This window comes from Anolis carolinensis, chromosome 2 (genome assembly GCF_035594765.1).
Source record: "Anolis carolinensis isolate JA03-04 chromosome 2, rAnoCar3.1.pri, whole genome shotgun sequence".
In the NCBI taxonomy this organism is placed as follows: Eukaryota; Metazoa; Chordata; class Lepidosauria; order Squamata; family Dactyloidae; genus Anolis; species Anolis carolinensis.
The window spans coordinates 250,804,691-250,831,207 of NC_085842.1; the positions used below are offsets into that span (position 1 = coordinate 250,804,691).

Below are 26,517 nucleotides of genomic sequence, written 5' to 3' on the forward strand. Positions count from 1 at the left end.
TAGTTGCTCACAAAGAAGTTTAATTCATTTATTACCTGTGCACAAGAGAAATAACTACCAATAAAAACCCAAAAGATATACAGTATTTTTACATGGTGGTTAAAAGTAATTAGAGTATCACATGACAGTGTCAGTGAAAGTATGCGCCCAATTACAAATCATAATGCAAGTCAGAATCTCAAAGGGATAAAGCTGAAGAGCTTTTAGGCAAAAGCAGTTTTAGAGCAAACGGCTGGGCTTTCTGAATCGGCACAAAGATGAAGGTAATTTACAATCAATCCTTGTGAATATTGAAACAATGTTACAATGCAGGTTTCTGTACAGTTGTCAAGATTAGATCAGATCAGCAATCCTAGTATTTTAAAAGAATTTGCCAAAGCACTTCTGCTAAGAGATGCTTGCTAAAGATGCTGTAAGATTCTACTACACTGGAGTTGTTTTATATTTCATTTATTGTGGTTTTGAGATGTTTTATATTCTGCCATGAAAAAGTTGCTTGGAAAATAAACTGCTTCCATGTGTATATACTTGAGATAAAAGAGCAAGAATAGGAGCTAAATCAAGTGGTATAAATCTTACAGCATTTCGCTAGCAAGAGAGACATGCCAAGTCACAATAAGCAATATGTACCCACAAATCATAGCTTCAATTAGTATCCTCTTTAATTTGTATTCTACATAAATTACTATCGAAGGCTAATGTTTAAGAAGCAACTAAATTGGACAGTTGAAGGTCAGATAAAACCTGGTCACCCAACTGCGGAAGCAGATTTCCTTTAAAAAAGAATCACAATAAATGCAGAATGAAGAAGTGTTTGATGCATGCAACAACCAAGTGAAAAGCATTGATTCCCACTGTTCGAAGAAAACTACCGCACTCCACCTTAATGCATCAGACTGGGTTTAGTTAGAACAAGACAATTCCCAAGAGTCAGAATGAAATAAAGCTGGTATTTTAAAGATTTAAGAGCTGTTATCAAAAATAAATTACATTTTTCAAGTTTCAGAAATGTTGCTATGATGGTTGGGAACCCAGTAGCCTTTCGATGGCTGCATTGATATCACCTCCTGTTGCTATTAGAGCTTGTAGGTTTGCTTCGCGGTTCAAGAAGCCCATTGCACTGAGCTGCTCCAGTTGCTGCTGAAACCGGACCTCTGGGTTTTGTAGTTGCTAAAGACAAAACATAATCCATGTTATACACCCATGCCCTTATACAAAAAGAAAAGGAGAAAAAAATGAGTTCTTTTCAATCTTTCTACTTCTTGAAAATAGCACACACTATTATTTTTCTAAACTTAAGAATGTCTGTTCTCAAGCAATGGCTTCAAGACAAGAGTGATTAAGGTAGGATGACTGAAGACAACTTCCTCTATTCTGAGTACATGGAAACAGTAACTAATTTCTCAAGAGATTATGATGAAGATTGTTATTATTGAGGCTGTATTCTTCCTAGAGTTAAAATGTTTAGCTGTCAGCTTTCAGTTTTGCCTTTATATTTTAAATTTAAAAAATGATTTGCTAGATGTTATCTAGAAAGAAAAGCCAATCACTTCATCTCACAAAATAGGATTCAATCGCTTCCAGAAGGTAGTCAATGACCAAGGACACTTTGGACCTCTTCATGAGCCTTAAATGGGATCCTGGGGAAAGGTCCCACTACACAGGACAACAATTTGAGAAAGGATTTTGCTTTTGCCATTGCACTTTACAAGTCCATTTCAAATATGAAGTAGGAGAACGTAGGTTTTGAGCTTTTCCATGATAGAATGGAATCACAGGAGACCAACTCAAGCGTAGAGCCATCCATTATTTTATTATTACCTGAGCATTTGCCCCAGCAAGTGCTTGCAACATCTGTTGAACAAACTGCTGCTGTCCAGTTTCACCAGTTCCTGATGCTGGAGTTGCATTTTCACTTGGGACGGAAGTGGGTGCTGTGGTTCCAGTAGGAATGCTGGTGCTCCCCAATCCAGCACTTCCTAAACCAGAATTTCCCAAACCTGCTAAACCAGCATTAAATCTATACAAAAGAGAAAAAAAGATTCAAGTGGGTTACATGGCAGTGAATACATGAAGAACCTTGTCTTGATTTTCAAAAAAAAAACCAATTAGGAACTATGCTTGTAACAGAAATAAAGACTCAGAAAGGACACATTACCAGAAACACCCTATCACTTTTTTGTCATCTGATTTAATACATATGGCAGTTGATTAAATGTTCATACTCTCAGCAACAGTTTCATGATTCATGATCCAACTACAAAAAAGTGCCAATTCTTACCCAGGTATAAGTCCTGGCGCTTCTGTTGCTAGAGTCTGTAAACCTTGCTGAATTTGTAGCAAAGCTTGCATAGCCCTAGGGTTCGACATGGCAGAGAGTGTGTCTGGATTTTGCATCTACCAAGAGAGAGAGAAAAAGCCATGATGTGTCAAACTTATGCACACATTGAAAGGATTACTTTAGGATCACCTGAAACTTTATTTCTTTTGTCCACCAAATTTTCCATCCAATGCTACCCATAAAACCAACTGAAATTTGGGGGAACATAGAGAAGCCTCCCCAATTCTAGAAATGTGTGGTTCTTTCAAAACAGGAGCTTTCTGCATGGTTTTCAGGGTCAATGCACCCATCTTGAATGTGTATGTGTGCCTGCAAATCCATGCTAATAATTTAGCTTTTACAATGATTTACAGCTATAGACTAAAACAGTGGTTCCCAAACTTTTTGTCCTACCGCCCCTCTCCAGAAAAAATATTACTCAGCGCCCCCTGGAAATTAATTTTTTAAAAATGTTAATAGCAATTAAACAGAAAGATATATGTATTAATGTTTCTACCTTTTTTGTAAAATATAGTAAAGAAAGGTGTAAATTAGAAACATTGAAGTTTGAAATTATGAAACTATTTTTTGAACTCAGAATAGAAAGATAAAACAGTTGTTCATCGCCCCCAAATGCGCCTGTGGCCATCACCCCCCCCCCCCCACACACACACACACCCGTGGACCGCTGCAGCGCCCACCAGGGGGTGGTAGCGCCCACTTTGGGAATCATTGGACTAAAACATATTTGATGGTTGGACAGGATGTAAAAAGCAACCAATTGTATAAATGATATAGATGCTCTGGAAATGCTTTCTGGGGCTGCATTAATAACAAGATAATTCAGAGAATTGAATCTAACTGTTTTCTTTGGTGACAGAGCCTCCAGGTGAATGATCCATTGAACAACTTTTAGACAAAGGAGGTGATATTCTGTAACAATATTGTTATTTTGACTTACTTGCTGAATGAAAGTTGGGATTTGTTGTCTCATTTGCTCTTGAAGCTGAGGATTCCCAGCAAACAAAGGATTATTTAGCATCATCTACCAAAAAGGAAGTACACATTTTGTCACTACAGTGCTGCACAACATTTCTAAAATGACTGGAAGCCATTCCATCTTCATACATTATTTCCAAAAAAAACCCCAAATACCTACAGAAGAAATCTAGACAAAGCAATTATTGGGGCCAAACTGTCTAGATGTCATTAATGTGGTTAGGCCCAATACATATTTCTAACAATCAAAAGTATCATGATGGGGGAGGGAGAAGTAACAAAGTAGATAGTGTCCTGATATGAACTAGTGATGGCTTTAAACCTTTGCTCCTGCTGGTCCAGATCAGAGAATCTTCCTCTGCCTGCTATTTACAATGTGAACTCCAGAGCCCGCAACAGACCAAGCCTGAGGAGGGTGTTGATTCCAACCAGAACTACAGCAGGATTTTTAAAAAATCTCCCCTACCTCCCTACATGGTCTCGAACTGCTTCATCTCCAGAACAAAAAGCTTAAGAAAAAATCAAATGAAAATCCCCTGAAAAATATCATGCGTGGTTTATTTTTCCATTTTTACTCCCACAAATACATTTTTGACCAGAAGACAGAAACTCATTACTTCATGTTTTTAAGAAAGGGCACACTGACTAGTACCTTGGCTAATAGTGGAACTAATAATTTTAGCCCCTGGCTATCTACCAAATTCATCCTTGTCTGCAAATTAGGAACTGTTTGCACTAGTGATTTTCTTTGTTTTCACACCAGAAAGACAACACTGGCGAAGACATATTTTGGTGCCTCAAATTTTAAGGCTGTTTCTGGCTATGTTCGACCTGCCAATTAAAAAAAATGCCACTGGTTTTCCCCTATCAGCTCTAGGTTCTGAAATACAGAGCATATGCCATATATCAGTCACCATCTGCTCACCCATAGAAAACCATGATAACTGTATCTAAGAAACTAGACCCCAAGAAACTAGGGAACTCCATCCCTAGCGATATCAGATCAGCCCCCTCCCTCCTAGCCTTTAGAAAGACAGTAAAAATGTGGCTGTGGGAGCAGGCCTTTGATAAATAGCACAGTGCAATAATTGTATCTGGAAATCATGCAATGGATTATGGGATGGCTTTAGACCTTGTCTTTGGATGAAGTGTCTCATATTGGAATGTATCTTAATTATGTTTTTATGTCTGTTTTAATTTTAATAATTTTATTCATGTCTGTGTTTTATGCCCAAGGCACTACACAGGTGCTGTTTTTAAGCCTCCTTGAGTCCCCCTCGGGGTAGAGAAAGGTGGGATATAAATATTGTAAATAAAAAAATAAATACGGTCTATCCAATGCAATTTTCTAAATCATTGCCCCAAATAGCCCCAAGAAACAGGCCTAAAAACCAAGACACCAAGAAAAAATATCCTTTTTGTTGGGCTGTGTTATCTGCCATTGATATTTGACCCATCTCTTTCCCTGTACATAAATCTCTGAAAAATTTAACCAGCTTCTCAACTCTATAAAAATTGCTGTACCTGCAAACCTTACAGATATAAAGACACCTATAATTTTTTTACACTGAGCAATCAGTAATTAAGGTGGGCATTTAATGTTCTCATTAAAATCCTGTTGATATATCAGTTGAATCCAACCTTAGCCTTTTATCCTTGAAAAATACAGCAGCAAGTAGCTGTGGGGTGCTCCTGTAGCATCACTTACATTTACGGAGCTAAAGCAAGGAGGACGAAACATGGGGAAAACTGTCACTTTGTTATCTAGGCTGCAACAGTGCTATAGAATATTGTGAATGGTTTTGTAAGGAGTGTTTCTAAAATACCAGAAATACATTTTTTTAATGTAGGCAGAGATAAACTAGAATTATTGGAAATGGCAGCAAGTGAGAACAAGCTACAAACAAACCAAAACTGGAAGCAACAGAACAAATGTTACAGGTCATTAGACTTTGTAAAATTCAAAACAGACAAAAATGTCCTGATTTCATCAGGTGCTCAAAGAAACAGCTTGGAATCCTAATTCAGGATGGACTTCCGGACTCACCTGCGCAGCAAGATCAGGGTTCTGGCTCAATGACTGCATCATGCTTCTCATGTAGGGAGCAGACAACATGTTCTGCATCAACTGTGGATTTTCTGTTATCTGCTGCATCAAGCTTTGCATTCCAGGTGTGCTGAACATTCCAGCTTTAAAGAGAAAGAGCCAAGTGTCAGCAATTCAGAGGTCACGAATCAGTATTATGTCACTATCCACAATGACAAAGGCATGCAATTAAAGAACAGAAGGAAAGCAAGTCATAGCTACCATACCGATTTTAGTGAGTAGTATCTCTTTTAAAATGTATTGAATCCACAAATATAAATTAGTTCAAGTTCAAAGTGAAAAGGGAAAGAAGTTATGGTTGGTTTCTTAAGAGGACCACCTCTGCACTGTGAACTTACATCCTAGGCCAGGTCCCAAGTTTGGTGCAGTTGCGCTCTGCCCTGTGCTTGTCGTGGTGCTACTCCCAGCATTGGAGCCTCCGCCACCATTGTCTCCACTGGTGCTTCCGCTGCTCGGAGAGCTCTGTGTGCCGGACTGAGGAGCCCAAGGGTTTGGCAGAGGGTCTCGGTTTTCTGTGCGTGACGGCTGACTGTCCCCACCTGATGTTGAATTGCTGACTAGTGAAGCAAATGGATTGCCTCCAAACTATAGAAGAAAAATGTTCATCAACAAACAGCAACTTTTACTTTAAAAAATATAGGCTAAAGAAGTGGCTAAGAGGTACTTTGCTCCATGCTCATGATAGCCATGGCTCTGAGGAAAGTCCCTACCAACCTGTCACTCTCCAAATTCTGCAGTGCTAATAGTCAAGACCAGTGGTTCCCAAACTGTGTTTTGTGGAACCTGAGCATGGTGAGGGTTCCACAAAAAATGTTCAAACCCTAATTTAAAATGGATTTTAACCATACAAAAAAAAACCATGAGGCCGACTACTGATTGCCTTGAATGTAAAGGAAGGGAGAGTGCAGATTATTTCCAAACATCTACTTGCTAACAGAAGTAGTTTTATCACAGTCCGGCATCTCAGACCTGCAAAACCTCGCCAGGGAAAGTGCATGGAAGTTCTGAGAGTTCCTCCTGCACACGCTAGAGCACTCTTGGTTTTGCCAGCATCATCCAAAACGTTCTTTGTCTTATAAATGCTAGTACACCGCTACTCCCTTCATTCAGTTCCGTTCAGGGCAATCTCACGCTTGCGCCTATATTTTCTCTTTAATTCCAAACCTACTATGTTATACAAAATATTAAAGCAAAAGGAGCAAATGAAAGAAGGAAGAACTTTGTGGATTCACAATACGTAATAAAAGCTAGGAATAAAGTTAGGGTTCCACATAAAAAAATGTCTTCTGAAAGGTTCTATGACCAAAAATGTTTGGGAACCACTGGTCAAGATTAAGAATCCAAACCATAGTAGTGGCAAACAGCACTTACTCCTTTTAATCAGACTCCTCTATCTAGTGAAAGTCATATTTCTGCCTCTCGTTGAGCTTTCTCTCTTGCAAATGTGGTTTAAGTGGTGTGCCCACCTTTATACAGTCAAAAGAAATATCTCAGTAGAAAAGCAAGACATCCCATCATTTTAAAATAATTTAGGGGAACAGGTTTTTCAAGTATCATGTTATACTCAACAGCGGTGATTGCATCATGAAATAAACTTAACAATCCAATTCAACATTATATATATATACAGTCAACATAATTTTTGTTCAGGCACCAACACAAATGTGTATCTAAATTATACCACATGTCAGTTTTACCAGCACTCACCTGCTCCTGGGCAGCATTCAACATTGGCTCCTGTATGTCAGTATACATGCGTCGCAAAGCATTATAGCCACCAGGTATACTTTCAAGGTTGCTCAAGGCACGGTCTTGGTTTCTCATCATTTCTTGCATCATTGCAGGGTTTCTAGCAAGTTCTAAAGTCTGAGAAGTTAACATGCCATTATTAAAAGCATAGCTCTCTTGAAAGGTTTTCCAGAAAACTACTTTAGGTGTCCTCACAGACACGCAACACAGAATGGACTAATTTTTAGCAACTTTAGTATCATACTCTTCCTTTCTGAAAGGCTTGTCTGATGCAAAAGCATTGTTCCATTAACAGTTGCTCATTCTCCATGGGTTCATTCAAGCCCTAAACCTCACTGAATGCATAGATCTTTGGATCCTCAATACCTATACTTTACATTACGAGAGGGGGAAAAACTGAATCCACTAATAGATACTTGACAGAGGTAGTTTTTCACTATAGCAACAAACATAGTAGTTGTACTTAGACAACTACCCTATGTACAATAGAAATGTAGTGATATCCCCCTCTAAGTCACAATTCCCTACTACATCTGGACAGAGGAGGCCCACTTAATGCTGCCTAATATAACAAAAAAATTATAAAGTGGAAAAGAGAAACGGCTATGGCTGCCACAGCACTTGGCCAATGTCTCAGAAACCTTGTGATATACCTGGGACAATCATCTGAATGTAGTCAATATAATGGATAATATTGGCTGTGAGCATGTGTTAAGAAAAACTCAGCTCAAGACAGAATACTGGCTCTGATCCAGGCATTTTCAAATTCAGTGCATGGTATCTCCAGTTACAAAATCTCAGCAAACATCAAAAAGATTTCTCTTTGAGAACTTGGGAAAATTGGAGCTCACAATACTTGGTGATCCATATAGTCATGTGGTAAAAACAAGGCAAGTTAAGTAAAACATATGAAACAGGCAGAAGATTTTTTTTAAAAGAAACAGAAAGTTTAGGCATTTGATTAGAGGATGCAAAAATGACAGTTTTAAACCACTGACTTACCTGTCTCATTATATCTGGATTATTAAGCATATGACTGATCTCTGGATTTCGCTGTATCAACTGCTGCATCTGAGGATTAGCCATAATTAACTGTCTCATTAGATCTGGATTTGAAAGCATACTTTGAACGAAGGGATTCTCCATAATCTGAACCATCATCTCTGGATTAGACATGAGCTGTCTCTGCATTTGACTCTGTAATTCTGAGAAGTTTGAAGTATTCAGGCCAAGGCTACTCAAACTTGCAAGTCCTCCAAGGCCACCTTTGGGGAACAATGAGAAGAGGATTACCATTTTCAGTATGCTTCTAGATTCGTTTCCATTTGGTGCGGAGGGTTTTTTTTAGTGCAAGGTAATTAATCATGTTCAGGCTTTCCTATAATAACCACTGATCACACCAAGATCTTTAAAAGGTGTAACTCCCTCATCAAATTCAAGTGATATCCAATAATTTCAAACACAAGCTAATAAACACTAATAAACATGCTGAAAACAGATATCCAGATAGCACTGTGACCATCCTCTCAATATTTTAGCAATACTCTTCTCCTAAATATTTTATTTACAAGAATAGTTTAACCAGAACAAATTCAAAGACTGCAATGGGAAAAGGGTTTCACAATGAAGTTTCCTTTCTTTACTGTAGCAGATGACACTAAGATTTAGGTAGTCACATATAAAAGGTACATGATACAGCAACTTCTAGATGCTTTTAATAACAATTTGTTAAACTATATCTTACTAGACTAACACAAACATGGTACCATCATTTGTTTTCTTCTCTTGTACCACAGTTCAATCCAAAATATATGACGAAACATACACACTCAACCAAAACATACACACTCAACCAATGAAAATGAGTTAAAACATTTTTAAAGCTATGGATTTGGTAGATCTCTGTCTAGTTGGGGCTAACAATTTATCCACTGGCTGCCATCCAACTGAAAACTGTATTAATCCTTATGCACAGGATTTTTGTACCTTAGACCTTCAGTATTTAAAGCTCTTCCCACAAGAGGCTACATCTCAAGGCTGTACCTAATTCCGGAAATACGCTGTACACTTAGAAAACTCCAGAGATTTCTTCTACAGCAGAAGCTGTGACTCTCAATCAATCCCCCCCTCAAATCATATGCAAAATGCTCATTTAAAAAACCTTTGATTTGGGGTTTACGGTCTATTTCTGATCAAGGTTCAAATATGGACAAGGCTTCCAGGAGGCCCTAAAGGAGAGCTCGCTTCTTCTCTACAAGTTCCCGTTTAACATCTACATGTTCTTCTTGAGTGAAAAAGACCCACTAAATATCCTGATTCTGAAGAAGATATCAATTTCTTCCATCCTGTGTCTGAACAGGAAATAGTGATTTTGGAAAACGGAACCAAAGAGTTAACAGTAGTTGGGGAAGTGTAGGAACGATAAGGCTACTGCAAAGACCAACCGAGGAAGGGAAAAGAAGCCTCCCCCTCTTGGCAGGGTTTGCTGAAACTCATGCCTTGCCTTCAGGAGCTGCTAACACAATCACTGGTGCAGCTATTTGCCAAGAGGTAAGGGGGAAAGCAAAATAAACTTCTGGGTTTTTAGAAAGACATTTAATCCAGATCAAAATGTGGATTTAAGAGATCAGGTGGGTATATAAACCATCTTTCATCTTTCCCTGTTCTTTTGTTATTTCTGTGTAGACAATTCACACACACACTGGGTATTTTAAATCCACAATCCGATCCGGATTAAATGCCTGCATGGAAGCAGCCCTTGTGTATCCATAGAGGCCTCCACACAATTTAAAAGCTTGCAAAATCAGAGGTTTAAATGATGTGCAGTGTTCGTGTGTCCAACAGTCTCTTCTTCAGACAGTTGTAATTGAAATGGCCTTACTGACACAGAGGATAGAACTAGCATGAGCCCTCTCCTTGCATGTTTATTCGGCATTCTTTAAAATGCCTGTATAATGGAAGTAAACATGCAGCACTCCACACACAGTACCATGAAACTGAATCAGAGCTTAGTCAGGAAATACCCCCATCATTCCCTAAAAGAACAGTGATGATTGGTACACCAGACCCTACAGTGTCTTACTGCATAAAGTAAGATGAAACTCTGTTCAATCTCATACCTACAAATGAGAAAGAAATGATGCTCTTGTAAAATATACCAAAATATAATGTATATAAACTAAGACAAACAGACACCAAGATACAGGTCTTAAACTTTTGAAAAATATTGAAAAATAAGGTTCAAGATAAACTTTCCAATGGCAAGAAACCTTACCCAAGCCAAAAGGGCTGGTATTTGTTGAATTTGTAGATGTAGTACTGGTAGATGTTGTTGTAGTAGCAGTACTCCCTGCAGTGCTTGATTGCTGAGCAGAATTATCATGTGATCTATTAAAAAAAGTAAATGCATTAAGATGAAGAAGAAGCTAATTTACAATTATATTTTAGAAATACACATCAGGAATTCATTGTCTAGTTAGTTAAACTTGCCGCAAAAATGAAAATGAAAACAAGGGCACCAAAATATACTTCAACTGTAACTGAATAGGCTGCCTTGTCAGGTATGGAAGGAGAATCAAGTGTCAATAAGTACAGGGCTGAATAGATGCTTATATGTACTTACTAGTCTCGTGCATTTATATGGAATTGCAATCCGTTTCTATTAATCCCATTCGCATGGTCCCGTTTCCGTCCGCCACTTCCAAAAATGGGTGCCTATACAAATGAGCTTTTAAAGAAGATTTTTGGACTTCGGGCAGCAAAGCACCAAGACCTGCCAGGGCCTATATCCAAGTGCTCCATGGACTTGGTGCCCGGCTGTTGGCCCTGCCAGCCAGGGCCGACATCCGAGCAGACCTGGTGCCTGGTGTTCGGCTATAAGTCATGCCAGCCAGGGCCTACATCCGAGTGGGTTGTAAGCTGGCAGGGCCTACAGCCAGCACGTCAAAAATCAGCTGAGCAAATGGCTAACGCTCCCCCCAGCTTTATGTTTCACTGCTGTTTCTGTTCCGGAGGGGGTTGTACCGTTCCATGCTATCCAAATAGACGGAACAGTACGAAAACACGAAATAAACAGATAAAACAGTATCCGAGCGCATGATTAGTACCTACATTGACACATCTACAGTTTTACAATGGATAAGCCTATGCTGGCACAGGAAATCTGGAACCACTTCAACCATGACCACACTTTTCCTAATGTGCAAGCATCTGTAAACTGATTTAATATACCATATTTCTCTCCATTCAAAGATGTCATTGTAAGATGCATGCTAATTTCAGTACCATCAGCAGGGGAACAACACACATTAAAAGCCACCACGATTCTAATGTGCAGCCCATTTTTAGAGATGTTCATATGAGGAAAAATGTGTCTTAGAATCAAGGAAATACTATTCAGTAATTGTTAAGTGAAACCTCTCCCTTTCTTGCTCTAATACAATTTTCATATATGGGAGCTTTTTTTTAGATCAGAGAAAACAAGTTATTATTCCACTGTGGAGGACCAAGATAATGCTATAATATCACAGTACTGTATTACTGTAAAGCGTTCTACTCAGTTGCCATACTCTAAACGTAATCTACTGTTCAACAGAAGAGTATTACAAGTGCTGGAAATGCCATAACATGATGCAATAGAAAGAAAATATTGCCGTATTTCCAACCTACTTAGAATGATATTCTTCTCAGCCTACTTAGAAATCTAAGGATTTTTATTCCTGCTGTCCACTTCTAATGCAGAAAAGCAAAGCTTTTTTAAAAAATGGACACAGGATGGCATAGTCCAATATCAAAGTTCTAAACATTTAATTACTTGGTTCAATGATTTTCCATAAATGCACTTTCATAACATTTGCTTTAGATCTAAAGGTCATCTGAAAGACTATTTTCACAAAAAGATTTTTGTGAAGAGAACATAAATGCCTTCTTGATGAACCAAACTGAGTTCTGTGACGATATATATCGTATTACTAAGACAAGGAAAATCCTGTACTTTAAGAAGAGGGCGAATTCTTGTTTTTTTGTTTTTTTTTATACAAGTCTAGTTCTGATAATGTAAGCCACATTTTAAATTATGAACTATGTTGACCCAATTCAGTCTGACTAAGACTATCACAGATTAAAATAATCATGCATAATAAACAGGCAATCATACCAGTCAGCCTACCTGTTTTGTGTTTTGATGACAAGATGAACAGTAAGTCCGTCATGGATTCCATGCTGAGTCAATGTATCTTGATCTTTTAAAATTTTTCCAGCAAATATCAATACAAGCTGGTCTGTGTGAGCCTTAAAACGCTTGGAGATTTCTTCCTTAAACTAAAAGAAAGTTTGAAATTTTTGTTTATGCAGTTAATTTGTTAATTCCTAAATAATAGTATACATGTTTTATTTTAAGCACACAATTTAGAAAATAATCTAAAATTAAGTAACTGGTCAGAATAGATTTAACACACATCTGAAATGCTAGTTCTCTATGATTCAAGAATCTTATTTTAGTTTCCTCACACTTATAAATTCCAGTAGTGACAAGCTATATCAAGATATTTTACCAATTTTAGATATTACAAATTAGATTACACAATTCTATGTCTTTTTCTAACATGGGTTGTTCCGCTTTCAATTACTAAATACTTTCACAATAGATACTCGTATGTGTTTTGTGCCTTCTCCGTTTACACTATCATATCCAATTGTGCAGTTGGAAAGTAAAGAAAAAATAACTTTAGTTCTATGACATAGTTCTAATAGTGACATAGTTGGTCTTGGGAGTCATCAGTCTGGAAGCAGGCTGTGTGCCAAAGAAATTAGCAGTAGGTGTAAACGCCACCAACTATTTAGCTGCTAGGAAAACAGCCAAAACCTGTTGACCCAAACATCTCATTTTACACAGTAGAGTAAATAAAAAGAACATTAAAATTTAACTCTAGTAAATGTTTAAAATGTATCACTCTATTAGGTCCTTATTTCATCATTGCATCATACATTAACCAAACACTTTTTTTTTAGCGTTGAGCTTGCATAAGCAAGCTGTGCAAACTAGTTGCTTATGGAAACTCTCTTTTTAAGTCTTATGCTTTCCCTAGCTCTCCTCAATAAGCATTCATTTTAAAACAGGAATCATTGCAATCTTCCTCTCCCTGTTATGGTAGGGAAAAAATAAACTTTAAAAAAACTGTGTCCTGCACAACTGAACCCTAAGTGCAATGTTAGTGACTGAGCAGGGTCAATGTATACACTAGCCACTATGGATTGTAACAAAGGGACTGTTCCCGCATGCAGGATCCTCTACAAAAGGAGCCCTCTTTCATAATAGGAATGGGCTGCCTTCCACAGCAGCCTCCAAAAAGCAGAATAAAGTCTGTTTTGCAAACTCCTCCCACCTACAAGGATTTATTGTTTCCATTTTCTGTGGGTGTATTTGAACTCATCTGGGCACAGATGATGCAGTCTTTCCAACTAAACCAGGCATGGGCAAACGTTGGCCCTCCACGTGTTTTGGACTTCAACTCCCACAATTCGTAACAGCAGATAAACTGGCTGAGATTCCTGGGAGTTGAAACCCAAAATACCTGGAGGGTCAGAATTTACCCATGCCTGAGCTATACCTTTGTTGCCCTTCCCACTAGGATTCTCTAACCAGTAAGAAAGATGAGTGTTGCTTTCTCATGTATAGGTAAAGGTAAAGGTTTTCGCCTGACATGAAGTCTAGTCGTGTTTAACTCTGGGGGTTGGTGCTCATCTCCATTTCTAAGCCAAAGAGCTGGTGTTGTCTGTTGACACCTCCAAGGTTATGTGGCCAACATGACTGCATGGTGTGCCTTTACATTCCCGCTGGAGTGGTACCTATTAATCTACTCACATTTACATGTTTATGAACTGCTAGGTTGGCAGAAGCTGGGGCTAACAACGGGAGCTCGCACTGCTACCAGGATTCGAACCTCTGACCTTTTGGTCAGCAAGTTCAGCAGCTCAGTGGTTTAACCTGCTGTGCCATCGGGAGATCCTTTTGTCATGTATAGAAACACACTTTTGGAAGTACAGTGATCTCTTCCGTATTTTCTTTTCTTTCTGCAAAGCTAACAGGCAACATAGCTGGATCAACCTTAAAATATCATACAGTGCTCTGGTTCTTCCAGAGCAACCCAGAACCACTGCCTAAATATAATATATTGTATATACATATAATATTGATAATATGATATTGTAATATGATATAATACTAATTAATACAATATAATAATATTAATTATATATTATATATTACATGTAATATTACTAATAATATTACAATATATTGATATAGTACAATATAGTAATTTAACGCCAGTATTGTGCTATGCTAATAATATAATATTGTATATAAATTCAATTTGTATGCTGCTCTGAGTCCCCTTCGGGGTGAGAAGGGTGGGATATAAACGTAGTAAATAAATAAATTTCTGAGCTTTGACCATAAGGCTGCAGAGGGGCATATTGTTCCTTTCTCCAGGATTTTGCCTCTGGGAAATCTAGCACACCAAAAACTCCTATAGGCATCAGGCAAGATTTTATTTGCATTACTCGAGAAGCCAGAGATTACATGCTGCTGCTATTCCCACTATAAAAGAATCCCGCAGAGTAAATAGATTGACTTCCAATATCTCTAGCCTCAGTGGTGGGATGAAGTTGCCAGTCTGCTCAAACACGTTCCTGTCAACAAAGGCCAGGCACTTAATGGGGAGGGGAATCAGCAGTTGGACATAGCCAGTATTAAGAATTTTGCCTCTCACTTTTGCCAAGAGAACCATATGCTTTGCCACTACAGGTTTCCAGAGCACAAGTAGGTACTGTATGGTCCTCCAGATGTTCGTGAACAATGACTTCCCATTTGCTATGTCATCCATTGCTTCTGGTAGGGGCAATATAATAGCAGGAAGGCCACACATTGCCCCTCACTCTCCCCAAGAAAGGATACAAGTATAAAGGAATGGATAGAAACCAAAGGATTTTTAGGGCCGGGGAAATTGAAGTAAGACAATTGGGGAGGATAAGGAATTGTAAAGGATGAATTGCACATGCCCCAAGGCCTTACTCTATCACAGCCCTTCAAATTATCTGGTGAAGCAAAATATCAAAGAGCAGAGAACAGACTGCAGCTTAACAGTTAGTGAGGTGCCTCACTCACAAGGAAGCAAAACATATACAAGGCAAGAACCTTCTGCAAAATACTGTGACAGGAAACCTTCAGTAAACCATTCCTCGTGATTACAAGATAGCCATATTAGGAACTCATTCTTAGTATTTTCAACATATATAAAAGAGTTTTTGAGAAATGCAGCTTTGTAAATGTTTACAGATCTAGTGACCCAGTTTGGATGACATGATAAGCTAGGGATTGGGAGGAATCATACTTTATCAGTTATGAGCAGCATGCTGATATCCTCTTCCCAATTGGTCCTCCTTCCACTAGGAAGGAGGGACTTAAGAAAACACAGAACTTTGCTTAACCTATGATCCAAATAAGGATGAAGCACCCTCTCTCAGTTGCTTCTCCCCTAATATATCAAAGAAAGAGCTCAGCATTCATATTAGGTTTCATTCTTGGTTTGTTGTGGAGAAGAAACCCAGAAGCCAAACCCAGGAGCCTGTCCAAACCCAGGAGTATTTTTCCCTCCTCTTGGCTCCTCCAGCGCTTTTGGAGCAGCAGATAAAAAAATTCATGGGTTTGGATAAGTTCAAATCAGTGATGGTTTGTGGACTCCGTGGGAGCTTGCAGAAATTTTCCAAAATGCCTATGTGGACACTCTTGAGTGAACCAAATGTCTTTGACCCACATCCTGAATTGGAGTAAGTGGCTTTGTGGACGCACATAAAATGCATTTTTGTCTATTATTTTTACACACACACGCCTACCTAATCTATATAAAAATATCTGGCAAAATTCAGAGTGCAAGGGATTACAAGAAGGAAATACATTCTCTATAATCACAAGGAAGTCAGAGCCAAGAGATTTGAGGAAAACTGAGTAGAAAGTACAGCGGCCAGAAAGTCAGCAGTTTCATTTTCTATTTACCATCTTTCTTAATGTAGTCCTACTGTTGTGACTGAAATTAAAAGGAGCTCTAAATGTTCTACTTCCTAAATACCGTATTTACTTAAATCTAATGCTCACCTTTCTTGGCTAAATTACCTTCCCAAAATTGGAGTGCACATTAGATTTCCTATCTTAGTGCTGAGTGAAAGCAAAAAGGGAAGCTATTTCAAGAGCACCTGGAGCTCCTATTTGAGAGATGTCATTTCTAATTTAATAGCCATGGTGCAATGCTATGCAATCCTGGGATTTGTAGTTTGGTGAGGCATCAGCATTCTTTGGCAGTCCCCATTTATTTATTTATTTATTTATTTCGTGTCAAAAAGCAGTCCCCATGATCCCAAACTACAGCTTCCTTGACTCCTTAAGCATTGAGTCAGGGTGGTTAAAGTGGATTCATTCTACAGCATAGATGCACTCAAGGTTTTCTTTTCTGTTGCTGAAAGCTTTGGCCTTCTAACACTTGCTTTTAAAGGAGGAATTATACTCATGCAGTGACTTTTTTGCACCTTTTTTGACCAAATTACAAAGAGTGGATTTTTTGCTGCTATACATTACATTTGCTAGAATTTTTTTCTATTATTTTTTAAATTGAGGCACACATTAGATTAAATGGCGCATTAGACTCAAGTAAATACGAGTATATTTCAATGGTATAATATAATTTAATACTTATAGTAAGAGAGTAAAATTTACAATCCAAGCCTCACCTCATAAAATCCACTTTTGAAAGCTTTCCAATAATCTTAAAGTCACTTTGATAGGCAGGTCTTTGCACTTCAAATAGCACAAGCCTCACACGTTCAATAGTACATAGTTGCCATTTGACCTATTTAATATGTAACATATGTTGACTTCATATGACTTGAATGATGAAAGACTTATCAGATTTTTAGCAAATCAAAACAGAAGCTTTCCACATATTAAGTGATACATTGTAATGTTAAAATCAGTCCTTAGTTCCTAATAAGAGACCAACAAAGCCAGTCACCAGCAGAAACTACCTATCTTTCAGGACACAATTTCTTCCCAATAGTGTAGTTCAGTTCTCCTTTCCTCAAGTTCATCAGGATTTAACTTTTAAGACTGGGTTCACTTCAAACAGTTTAGGAGAGACAATGCTCTTAAATATGCAAAAAAAATGGGAAAATGTCAACTCAGTCCCTCAAGCCAAGCTCTGTTTACAGGGGAGCAATGAGAATATTACTACAGTAGAGTCTCACTTATCCAACACTCACTTATCCAACGTTCTGGATTATCCAACGCATTTTTGTAGTCCATGTTTTCAATGCATTGTGATATTTTGGTGCTAAATTCGTAAATACAGTAATTACTACATAGCATTAATGTGTAATGAACTACTTTTTCTGTCAAATCTGTTGTATAACATGATGTTTTGGTGCTTAATTTGTAAAATCATAACCTATTTTGATGTTTAATAGGCTTTTTCTTAATCTCTCTTTATTATCCAACATATTCGCTTATCCAACGTTTTGCCGGCCCGTTTATGTTGGATAAGTGAGACTCTACTGTACTTATAAACTTTTCCAAAACTGATCAGGGCAAAACAAGTCTACAAATAACAGAAAGTCCTGAAGGAGGGAAAGTGTTAGTTAGAGGTAACCAACAGTCATTGCTAGCTAAAGAACTGCTAAAATGTGGATTCTGCACCTAATATTTATGATGCTTTTCCCTTTTAATTTGTTTCTAACAAATTAGAACTTTATTTAGAAAAATAGTTTTACCATAAAAAGCTGTAGTCAAACCATCAAAAAGAGCAAATGACTCAGTCATTCACTAAAATGACAAAATGAAATAATCCTCTGGAGTGTAGTAATTGCTTTCAAGCAATAAGGTAGGATATAGTTCTGTTTTTTGTCTTAGATTCATGAGCTAGCTATTTTTTCGTCAAGGCCATTGATGTGCTATATATTGCTATATATTACTAGCATAGGTACATGTGAACAGGCAGAGTAAAATAATGTAGAACTGCTTATTGTGCTGAGGGGAAACATCTATTTTAAGAATCTTTGGTTTCATGCAGATATTTGTATTTTGACCTTTTAACCTTTATAAACCATAAACCCCTGGTGGCACAGTAGGTTAAAGCGCTGAGCTGCTGAACTTGTAGACCAAAAGGTCCCATGTTCAAATCCCGGGAGTGGAATGAGCGCCTGCTGTTAGCCCCAGCTCCTGCCAACCTAGCAGTTCGAAAACATGCAAATGTGAGTAGATCAATTCTGGCGGGAAGGTAACGGCGCTCCATGCAGTCATGCTGGCCACATGACCTTGGAGGTGTCTATGAACAACGCCAGCTCTTCGGCTTAGAAATGGAGATGAGCACCAACCCCCAGAGTCGGTCACGACTGGACTTAACGTCAGGGGGAAACCTTACCTAAACCATAACAGGATTTTTTTTTGTGTGTGTGTCAGGAGCGACTTGAGAAACTGCAAGTCGCTTCTGGTGTGAGAGAATTGGCCGTCTGCAAGGACATTGCCCAGGGGATGCCCAGATGTTTTTATCATCCTTGTGGGAGGCTTCTTTCATGTCCCCGCATGGAGCTGGAGCTGACAGAGGGAGCTCATCCGTGCTCTCCCCGGGTGGGATTCGAACCTGGCAGCTTTCAGATCAGCAACCCAACCTTCAAGTCACGAGGCTGTAATCCACTAAGCCACTGGGGGCTCCATAACAGGATTAACCAAACATTTAAATGACTCCATATGGTTATTCAAAGGAGCTCCAGTGGCGAAGTGCGTTAAAGCACTGAGCTGGAGACCGAAAGGTCCAGGTTCAAACCCCGGGAGCGGTGTGAGCGGCCGTTGTTAGCTCCAGCTCCTGCCAACCTAGCAGTTCGAAAACATGCCAATGTGAGTACATCAATAGGTACCGCTCCAGAAGGAACGTAATGGCGCTCCATGCAGTCATGCCGGCCACATGACCTTGGAGGTGTCTACGGACAACGCCAACTCTTCGGCTTAGAAATGGAGATGAGCACCAACCCCCAGAGTCAGATATGACTGGACTTAACGTCAGGGGAAACCTTTACCTTTACCTATGGTTATTCAAATTTGAATGATGTTTAAATTATAGAACATGAAGGAATAGTAGAATCCTACATTTTTTTCTGGTTTCTTAATAAAAACAAGAAAGCTCAATTTGCTTTACCTAGTTACTGAGATCAAAACAAGCAATACAGAGACAGATTTATTATAGTTCTAAACCAACTACATTTCTCATTTCAAAGAATACATCGATATCTGATCTAGATGGCCAGAACTGTCAGCCTTTCTATTTCCTTTGAAAGTAAATACAAAATAAATGTGGAGATACATTGCTCAATATTATAAAAGACACTGATTTCAAGAAACACAATGGACTTTTGTCCATATTTAACCTGAAAGTTGAATGGCTGCATCAACAGGAGGAGCCTATCTCACTCTTCTCTAAAACAAACTATAACAAAAAGCTCCACACAAATCAAGATGCAATCCTACTGCATCACACAATCTGGGGGAGAGAAAAACAACACTGTCCACAACAACAGTGTTATTAGCTATTCTATACAATAAGATGAATGGATTCATTTCAGCTCTTGTTTTTTCCAACTGCAGCAATTAGACCTTATGGTCATCAGGCTTTCTAACATGTGTCTCCACAGATTAGGAGGAAAATATGTCAATTTCTCTAGACAATGATTGCAGTTTAGCATTTAGGAATTGAAGCCAACACCTGAAACATGAATGTTTCAAACTTCGTGCCAAAGGGAAAATACAAGTGCTGTATTAGTAACAACATGTTCCAACCCAATCTATAACAAGTAATTATCTTATTTGGACATTGGTGACTAGGACCTTTCTGACCTATTAGGTAAAATCTATTAAAAACAGCATCCAAAGAACTGTTTTTTAAAGGTAAATCTTCATCCAAATACAGCCCAGAGGCATAAAAATTTAAGGGATCTTGAACCTTATGTAAGAGGCATTAACATACCGTACCTTCAATTGTGAATGAACTAAGAGCTCACTTGATCTAAAATTGCTTAATCCAAGAACATCAAAGACAAACATTAACAAATTGGTTTTATATACTATAGCTTATAACAAATTGTTTGTCTTTTGAATGGTCATTTGGATGTAATTCCAATATATCAGAATATATATTCTGGTAAAGGAACAAAATAATGGAATAAGTTTAGAACTTAGATATACAGTAGAGTCTCATTTATCCAACATCCGGCAGAACGTTGGATAAGCGAAAATGTTGGATAATAAGGAGGGATTAAAGAAAAGCCTATTAAACGTCAAATTATGTTATGATTTTACAAATTAAGCCCCAAAAACATAATGTTGTACAACCAATCAACCAAAAAGGCAGTCCAAAGCACACTAACATTATGTAGTAATTACTGTATTTATAAATTTAGCACCAAAATATCGCAATATATTGAAAACATTGACTAAAAAAATTGGCTACTAACAAATTGACTACAAATAAAGATAGAATTGCATAAAATGAACTTACAATAGCAACATGTTGGAAATTAAATCCATAAAAGTTCAATCCTTGCTGTCTAGAGAATCAGATGTGGATCGGGGCGGGAGACAAACTGAGTCGGATAATCCAGAACATTGGATAAGCGAATGTTGTATAAGTGAGACTCTACTGTATGTCCATTTATATAACTGTCAAAAGCACAATTGTTTTACAACCATGCAACAGTGAACAGAATGAAGTACTGGAGCTTGTATTTTGAATACAATTCACTTTGGACCTAATTGAATAGCCAGCATAATTTTAAAATTTCTAAGTACAGTAGCAACACCCAAAATCTACAGAAATCGAAAAGATGGAAGAAATATTTCTCAAGATTTCACTGAAAACCCTATACCACAGCTGAACTCTCTCATGATTTCTCACAAGTATTACATTCTGTTTCTTTGCCTCATGAACCTCTTCACTCTTCACCTAATAATCAGTGCCTCTCTGACAAGCGACTGTGACAAGCAGCTGTGCACTGGGGTTGGAAGGCAGACCAAGAGAAGGGGGAAAATCAAGCAAAGCATGTCATTCCCAAAAGAAACATAGAACTGGGGTATATCCCAGTATACAGGAGAGAAAGTTCATTGCAAGCTCGCTGCCATCATTATTGAGATCTGTAAGATTCATGCTTGCAAGAAAAATAGGACATGCAAAGAGATTATTAAAAGTGGACACAACACTCATGATAATAAGCTACTGTGATTCAAGCAGAACTAGTTTGAGCTTAATTTAAAAAGCAATTACAAGTCTATACACCCGAAATGATTTAAAGATGAGGGTAAATATTTTCAGAGGTACTATTTCAGAGGACTGAACTAGCTGAAAAAAACTACTATCAAGTATCCAAACAGAAGGATTATGTACCAATATTAAGAGCAATGAAAAAACTGGAATTCCTATGCTCTCTTTTAAAGACTTGTAAGAATTTTACCTATCAGGGAGATAACATGACATTTTTTTTTTAAAAAAAGCACTAGAATAAACAAAGCTACCTCTGTCTTTCTAAAGTGCCTATTTCTAGAAGCTGTCAAATTGCAGTGTTTTTACTCAACTGAACTAAATAACCCCAAAAGACTGTTGTCACTCCTATTATTCAAATAGTTTAGGCGGCTTCACTGTGATATAAATTGCATGTTCCTAGTCCTCAGGTTACAGGAATCACAGAAGCTGGATGGAAATACAGAGGAAGGATTGTGGAAGAAAAGAATCCACAGCACTGAGGCAGCAGTGCCGATGACTCGGCAGATGCTACATTCAAGTGAAGAACATGAAGATATATTAATACTGTATATATGTAACATATAGTAAATATACCTCAGCACACTCTAAGTACAAATCACTGGTGTGCCAAAATATCTTTTTGATGTTTCTGTGAGCCTTTAAGTAATTTTCCAACATATGGTGACCTATCACAGGATTTTCTGGGGCTAAGAGAATGTGACATGTTCAAGGTCACTCAAGGGGTTCTCATGGCAGAGTAGGGATTTGAATTCTGGTCTCCAGGATCACAGTCCAAGCCTCAAAACCACTACGCCACATTGGTTTCTCTTTAAAATAAAAGGTATCATTAATGCAACGGGTGTAATGTACAAGTTAAGCATCCATTCTCTGGAATTCCAAAATCCAAAATTGTCCACGTGTGTGGCTGAAGTGATGTATACAAACTTTGGTTCACACTCAAAACTATTTAAAATATATAAAATTACCTCCAGAATATATGTATCAGGTGTATATGAAGTAAAAGTTAATTTCTTGTTTAGATACTGTTCCCATCTCCATATATGCAGATACAGGCAGTCCTCGAGTTACAAACACCCGACTTACAAACGACACATAGTTAGGAACATGGGTGAGACAAAAGGAAGTGAGAGAAATTTAATGGCAAAAAGGTGTCTCCATTGAAGCTTTATCACCAATCATTGTTTCTACAACATGCCATTTTTTTCAAAATCCAATTATCATGGGGACAGAAAGTGAAGCGAAATCTTCTCAACAGAGGCATAGACAGCAAAACAAACACCACAGGGGTGTTAACCCTCCCTATGCGATTCAAAGCTAAAAAATATGTATTATTGGCCAGAGTTACATTGAAAAAATATACCTGTTCTGACTTACATACAAATTCAACCTAAAAACAAACCAATATAACCTTTCTTGTTCATAACTTGGGGATTGCCTGTACAAGTATTCCAAAATCCAAAAAAAAAAAATCTGAAATCTAAAGCATTTCTGCCGCAAACATGTTGGATGCTTACATGGAAGTAAGGTATGTTGGGCACTTCCAACATGCACAAGTTCTCTCAAAAAAGTGCCTCCTTTTTGGAAACATCATGCATGTTATGCATGAACAGATGAGGCTTTCCTAAACACACACACATTAACATATGTATGTTTTACTGTCATCTCAAAAAACTGCATCCAACTTTATCCCTTTTCTCAGAACAGAACAGGCATCTGTAATCCAGCATTTTCATCTCACCGCAGGAAACCAAGTGCCTCTTACAAAACTGACCAGCAAGATAGAAGCACAGTGTTCTTCCTCATTGATCGCAAGAACTAGCATAATCTGTCTCTGATAATAGTACATTTATTCAGCCATCTTTTTCTCAGATTTTGGAGCATCTACACACATGTGCACACACGTACGAAATAGGACCCAAGTCTAAAAACAAAACCCATTTATGTTTCATATACATTTTGTAGCATATAGCTTGGAAGTAATTTTATACACTATTTATGTACATAATGGGATTTATTGGGAGAAAGAACACAAATCTATAAACAAAACTCATGTACATCTTCTAACACATAGTTTGAAAGTAATTTTTACATAATATTTTGCATAATTTGGTACATGAACTCAAGTTTCTGTACACTGAACCACCAGAAAGCAAGTGTTGCCATCTCAGCCCCCCCTTGTGGACAATTGTAGATGTTGAAGTATTTGGGGTAAGAGATGATCAACCTATCCCAAGCCTGCCAGGTTTGAAATCATGGCGACCCTCCCACTGAGGCTGGCTGGTATCTCTCCCTGTCTGCCTGGCTCCTTTGTGTCCTCCTCCAGACAAAGGCAACCCTTCTTTGTGGTCATTTTGCTGCCTCCAGCACCAGGTGCTTTTCATCCCGTTAGCTCTCCAAATGACATCTCATTTTAAAACATAAAAGAAACGGGGGAGGGGGACGCGCTCAGTCTAGAAAAATCCCCTTAATTGCAAACTTTCTGGGCCTGTGGAACAGTCGAATGCCTTTCACTGGAGGCACGAAGTAGGTAAGTGATTTCTTCATCCTCACTGTTGGACAAAATCCACAAATTAGAATGTTATATAAAAACAAACAAATGCCAACATCAAAAACAAAACAAAAAAAGCCCTGGAAGAGTATTATGTGGTCTAGGCTTTTCTACAGGCCCTGCTTTTACTCCGGAGTAGTTCCCTTGAACAACGCCACCCTGGTGTCACTCATTCATACCTATGTGAAAAGGACAGGAGAAGAAGGGTGCCTCTATCTACTCCCTAAAATTAACACTCAATATATTGTCAAAGGCTTTCATGGCCGGAATCACTGGACTGCTGTGAGTTTTCTGGGCTGTATGGCCATGATCCAGAAGCATTCCCTACTGATGTTTCACCTGCATCTATGGCAGGCATCCTCAGAGGTTGTAAGGTCTGTTGAAAACTAGGCAAGAGGGGTTTATATATCTGTGGGAAAGTCCAGAGTGGGAGAAAGAACTCTTGGCTGTTTGAGGTAAGTGTTAATGCGGCAATTGGCCACATTAATTAGCATTTAATGGCCTTGCAGCTTCAAGGACTGGCTGCTTACTGCCTGGGGAAATCCTTTGTTAGGAGGTGTTAGCTGACCCTGGTTGCTTTTTGTCTGGAATTCTACTGTTTACTGAGTATTGTTCTTTTTTTCAAATAATGTTTATTTACATATTTACAGTATCTTAAAAAGGAAAAATGGGATGAGAAAGGAAGTGGAGATAGGAGACCTATCGCGAGTGGACAAAAGCATTTAAAAAACGCCAAAATTACTAAGGATTTGGGGAAGGAAATTGGAAAAGGGGGAAAAAGACTTCCAATCTCCTCCACCATGGTTTATGTTTACTTTTCTCCTCTTAGTTCTTTATTTTATTACTTTCCCCTCTTTCTCATTTTCCCTTAGATGACAATTTATCTTATTATCTTTAATGCAGTTCTATTATCAGTTTTATTTTTTCTTGTGTCATATAATCTCTTATTAAAATCCAATTAATAACAGCAATTAATTAGCACTGTTCTTTATTTACTGTTCTTTATTTTCTTCCACCCTGGACCTTCCGTAGATATATATATATATATATATATATATAATAACAACTTTATTCTTATATCCCACCCCATCTCCTCGAAGGGACTCGGGGCAGCTTACATGGGGCCAAGCCCAGTAGAACAAAAATTTTAAATATATCACCATAAAATAAAATTGCATTGCAATGAATTAAGAACATAAAAACATATAAAACATCATAAAAACATAAACAACAACCAATAACAAGTGGTCGGGCACAGTGGACATACAGTAGTCAGAAATGAAAGGGCGGGCCAAGGCTAGTGCAATATACTGCAATAAAGTTCAAAGGCTAGATATTAAGTTATGGCTATAAGAGCCAAATCAAGTTTTTGAACTGATCAATCAAAGGCACATTGGAACAGCCAAGCTCCAATATGAATTCCTCTTGCCTAGTTTTCCAACAGACCTCACAACCTCTGAGGATGCCTGCCCTAGATGCGGGCGAAACGTCTGGAGAGAATGTTTCTGGAACATGGCCACACAACCCAAAATTAATGCTGTTTGGCCCCATATTCACTGCGATGGCTGCGGGCTGGTGGGAGTTGTAGTTTCACAAGGTCTGGATGGAGCCTTCTCTGCAAAGAGAAGAGTTCACAGCACAACTCGCACGAGCCCACAGCGTGGGGGTTGAAAGAGGTGCCAAGGCCGCGTCCATTCCCTAGTGTAGAGAATGGGGCCGGCCTTCCTCCCTCCCTCCTCCGATGAGGCAATTGCTCCTCCCGCGTCAGCACTTCGGCGGCCGGTGACGAGGCAAAGGCTCCGCGCGAGGAGGAAGGGAACATGGTCACCGGTGGCGCCTCCCTCGAACCCCCCCCCCCCCCCCACAAAATACCACGCACAGAGGCACTCTCCGCACTGTGGCACCAGCCACGCCCCTCCCTCCTTGGCTGGCTGGCTCTCTTTCTCTCCTCACCTGCCGGATGCTGCTGGTCTCCGGCACGGCGAACTCCTCCTTCTCCTTGGGGGTCTTCACGGTGACTTTAATGATCCTCGGCTCGGCGGCGGAGGCGGCGGGGCTCTCTGCAGGGCCCTGAGGGCCGGGTGGGCTCTCGCCGCCCTCAGACATGGCGCGCGGGCCCACAGACAGACGGAGGAGAAGCCGCCTCCGCTCGTTAAAGCCAGGCCGCGCGGAGAATGCCGGGTAACGCCGACCCTCCTCCTCCTCTTCTTCCTCGTCGTCGTCTTCTCCTCAGTCCCCTCTTCTTCCTCCTCCTCCTCCTCTTCCTCTTCTCTCGCGCACACCCCGACGCGGCCGAGCTCTCTCTCCCAGAGTTCAACGGAAACAGTCCGGCTCGGCTACTACGTCGCCTGGTGATGACGTCAGGGATCGGGGAAGTTGCTAGAAAAAAGGGGAGCTGAGTTGGTGAGACGGAGGGAGGGAGGGAAAGGCAGGCGCGCAT

At 39.0% G+C, this 26,517-nt stretch overlaps 1 protein-coding gene across 1 annotated transcript; it reads right to left on the minus strand.

Annotated features, from left to right (window-relative positions):
* On the minus strand, positions 1–26,517 carry ubqln1 (ubiquilin 1). The gene is made up of 11 exons (XM_003216522.4): positions 26,031–26,517; positions 12,343–12,494; positions 10,450–10,562; positions 8,178–8,440; positions 7,134–7,292; positions 5,765–6,011; positions 5,367–5,509; positions 3,282–3,365; positions 2,282–2,397; positions 1,822–2,020; positions 1–1,170 (listed from the first exon to the last, which is right to left on the minus strand). Exons 1-11 carry the CDS (start codon positions 26,181–26,183, stop codon positions 1,015–1,017), a joined length of 1,785 nt encoding a protein of 594 aa, XP_003216570.1. The 5' UTR covers positions 26,184–26,517; the 3' UTR covers positions 1–1,014.